This window comes from Atta colombica, unplaced genomic scaffold, assembly GCF_001594045.1.
Source record: "Atta colombica isolate Treedump-2 unplaced genomic scaffold, Acol1.0 scaffold55, whole genome shotgun sequence".
Lineage (NCBI taxonomy): Eukaryota > Metazoa > Arthropoda > Insecta > Hymenoptera > Formicidae > Atta > Atta colombica.
Genome location: NW_017259545.1, coordinates 543025 through 547302, shown reverse-complemented (window position 1 = coordinate 547302; position 4278 = coordinate 543025). Strand labels below are relative to the sequence as shown.

The window sequence follows — 4278 nt, the reverse complement described above, 5'->3', positions numbered from 1 at the left end:
TTTTGTATATTTTGTTAATAATTATAATTAAAATAATTTTAAATTCTTAATTAATGACAAAACTAGATACATTTATACAATCAAATCTTTATATGTTTTTCAGAATCTGATTTATAAATTAAAAAAATTTTTTATATATTTCCATTTTATATATTATTGCTTAATGTTTTATTATTATAAAATATTGATCATGATGGCTTCTTGATGTTTTTATATTCCTTAATTTTTTTTACATATTTTGCAGTATAATTTCTGCTGCAGTAGTTAAAGAATTTAAAAAATAAAAAATTTATAGATTTTTAAAGTGAAAAAAAATGCATAAGTTCTTATGATTAAATCTAGATATTTGAAATTTCAATTCCTAACATTAAAAAGATATTTCGTTGCAAGATTACACAATATTGTTATACGACTGTAAAACAATTACGATTATAAATAATTCACGATTTATGGCTGTTTCTATTTATAACTATAAATCTGAAAGAAAGTCTTCGTATGTCATATATATATTTTGTCGTATACGAGTTGAGAAATACTGATTTGTTTGAATAATGCAGAAAAAAAAATTGAGATAACTTGATTGCTATGTCATCCATAGCTGCAGCAAATAATTACGCTTTAACGAGTAGTGACGTATATATTTATAATTTTAATTTCAAATTGGAATGCCAAAAAAACATCGGCATACAAATACATATACATATGTATCGATGTCTCTTCAATTTTCTTTCAGCTGTAAAATTTATCATTTTGTCATAAATAATAATTATATTAACATAAAAGTTAATTTTAGTCATACATTATGTACGCCTACTTATTTTTAAAACAATTTCTCCAACTTTATAAGTGCCTTTTACATTAATTTTATTAATATATAATCTTCCTCCTCTTAAAAAAAATATATATATATGTACATCCATCACTATATTTAACTCCTCTTTTTTCCTCTTCAATTTTTATACTTGCAAATACATATTATGTATAAAAGTGCAAATTTTTTTCTCGTAAAATTAGATATATCGATTTACATATAGTTGTTTTATTTAGAAATCAATTTTTATTCTGAAGAAAGTGAAAGAACGTTAGAATAATAATTCGTGACCTTAAAAAATATGCATTTCCTTATAGTACATTACATCTTATTCAAGACTTAATATATATATAAACTGAGTTCACTTTTTAACTATCTTTGTAAAATATAATAAGCATTAACAAAGTACGTACTAAAAAGCGGTTTGTTTTTTAAGCTGTATTATGTTACATTTTCTGAGTTTAAGTGAATAAATAATTTCTATAATATATATAGAGATAGATTTAAAAAAATTCGAAATTTGGGCAAGGAAAAAAATACAAGAGTGCCTAGTAAAAATATTTAAATCTTATTATTAGAACTATTCTTTTTAACTGTATTTCCTGTATTTGAAATAAATTAATGGACAAATGCATTCAAAGTTTGAAATAAAGGAAAAACGCTGTAAATATAGCTAAATGAAGCAGAGTTTGCGTCTGTTAATGTTTCGCAGTAACTCTGTTGATATAGAATGTGGATAATTATTAAGATCCTGTTATCCTATGGACTTATTTTTATTTGAATGGCGAGAGGAGCTCGAGCGTGACATGGTAGACAGCATTGATCTATCATGCCAAAGATCTCGGATTCGATCCTGGTAGGAACTAAAATATTTACGCTCGTATCTCCTCTCGAAAAAGGCCGGAAAATCTATGGGAGAGTCTTCGCACAGAAATATCTCAAAAAATCTGCCGTTCGAAACCAGCATTAAAATAGTAAGTCCCATATGCTTGTGTATTAAATAATCAGCATGTACACCACAAGTATATGAGAGAGATGTAACACAGGCCTGAGGTCAAACATAAGAGGAAGAAGCAGAAGAAATGCCTAGAAATAATGTCTTCGCTGACATTAGTTTCGTGATAGTGTGGAACTATTCGAGGCGTCAAATGGCTTGCCACTCGGTGCGATTGACTCACAATTTATAGATCTGGTTCAATCCCACCTGCGTCCACATACGCAATTTTTCGCATTTAAGGAGCTGAAAATAGCTCCATTTGATGATTAAAAGATTTTTAATCATTTATCGTTAAATTATAGGTCCCATATATCAGTATTTATACATAAATTTGTTCAAATCCAGATTGACTGATAAATACGATGAGACAAATACTGATAGATACTAATAAATTTTTTTATGTATCTCTTGCATTATAATTTAAAAGATATATGCATTATGATTAAACGATATAAAAGTTAAAACCCTATGAGAATTTAAAAAATTTCTAGTTGAGAATACAAAATTTGAAAAACCTGAAATCTAGAAAACTATCAAATTTAAGAAATGTTATATCACATATTTCCTAGATTTAACGGAATCTCTCTCCTTCATATATAGAAATTAGAACTCAATTATAGAAATTAGGAAAAATCAAAATTTTGTTTCTTCATGATATTACTTGCATATACTTACCACAATATTCAATCAAGGAGATTAAATGGGATCCAAAAAACTTAAAAATTCTTGAATCTTTTATCAATACGTTCAATTTACAGGAAAAAATCTGTGAAATCAAATTTAATTGTTATACATGATTGATGCGGTCGGGAGATTAACTTCAGTGTTTGTGTCGGACAAGTCGGGCAGAGATAATACCACTGGTATGGGTATCACTTGAATCTTCCCCGAGTCGTCTTCGCTTTGCAGCACCACCGCGGTGCCAGATTGCAAAATATCATTCGTCATAATTTCATCTGTTATTATCTCTGCGCCAGACTCTATACTATCGGCCGTAACTTCTTCGGTGTACATATTGGAATCTTCTATGTTCATAATTAATTCGGTAGCTTCCGATGCTTCTCTCGAAGTTTCTTCATACTCCTAGAAGATCAAAAGAAATTTTTAAAAATCAATAAGATTCATCTATTCATAGGACTACTTCATATATTGTCTTCAACATTTCCTCGCTGATAATAATATCAGAATCAGAAATGTTAAAATAAAGCTGCTAAGAGCCTTACCTGTTCATACACCTGTTCGTATTGTTCTCCATTTTCAAACTTGACTTCTTCGAATTTAACTATTTGTCCTTCTGATAAATTCGCATATTGTCCTTCCTGTTGTTCCTCGAATTGCTCTTCGGTAACATGCATATCCAGTTGACTCACCGAGCGCTTGACGGTATCATCCTGATCAGATTCGACATCGGAATTGACGCACGCCGGATTCGAATTCTTCTGTTTAAGATTTCTTCCGGGTACAATACGCTTGAAACCTGAACCACCGAGACTTTCGTGACGACGTTCATGCTTGTTTTTGTCGCCGAGATATTTAAAACGTTGCCGGCACACGCTGCATGAATATGGGCGTTCATTGGTATGCGTACGCTCGTGACAAACGAGAGCACTCACTTGCTTACATCGCCAAGGACAGTATCTGAAATATTGAATAAACAATAAATAAATGTAATGATATGTAAATTATATATATATATATACAGGGTACGTCACCAAAATCCGGACAAATCGAACAATTTCTTTAAACAAAATTTTTAATAAAAAATTAAATATTACAAAAAATCCTTTTACATGGCACTTGGGAGAATCCCTGTAGAGCACAATTATTCGATATATCCTATTGTATATTAGCTTGAATGACGGCTTCTATTCTCGGTCTAAATCGTTCGCACGCTGTAATGTAGCGCTGTCCGACGAATGCTGCCTCAAGATCGGTCCTTAATGACGTCACATTGGGATGCCGAGACTTGTTTGTGACCCTTTCAACTACGCTCCATACGTAATATGAATTTAAATCTAGACTGTTGGGAGGCCAGAATTCCTCAGCCCAAGCCATATCAACATTGTCCAAGAGTCAATTTTGAATCAAATGACTCGTATAAGCCGGTACATCGTCCTGCTAAAAAATATATGGCCTTCTGGACACCACAGTTCCATCCATCATGGTTTCACTACATCCATCAGAATGCGCAACGATTGCTCTGAGTCATCCGAAATCAGCGCTTGAACTCTCTTTCAATGACTCTTTCAATGACTGCAGGTCCTCGCAGTGTTTTCTTTCGAGTGACTTTTCCTCGCTGGCATACCTTCGTTGAAATGTTCTAATAAAGTATATTTGCCAATGTCATAAACAGTTGATCTCGGATATCCAAAGAACCGAATTATTTCCATTGATAAGCGCCCAGCGCGAAGGCCTTCGATGATCGCGGCTCTTCGATTACTCCGCACTTGGTTTCAACATCGCGACCATT

At 31.8% G+C, this 4278-nt stretch overlaps 1 protein-coding gene across 2 annotated transcripts in view; it reads right to left on the bottom strand.

The window, feature by feature from the left end:
- Positions 1–2588: 2588 nt before the first annotated feature.
- The window catches only part of LOC108691998, an 8891-nt gene continuing 7201 nt past the window's right edge, over positions 2589–4278 (bottom strand). For both annotated transcript variants that reach the window (XM_018200069.1, XM_018200070.1), the window contains 2 exons: positions 3032–3446; positions 2589–2891 (listed from right to left, as the gene is read on the bottom strand). In XM_018200069.1, the coding sequence (XP_018055558.1) occupies positions 2589–2891; positions 3032–3446 (718 nt within the window). The remainder of the gene's footprint in view (positions 2892–3031; positions 3447–4278) is intronic.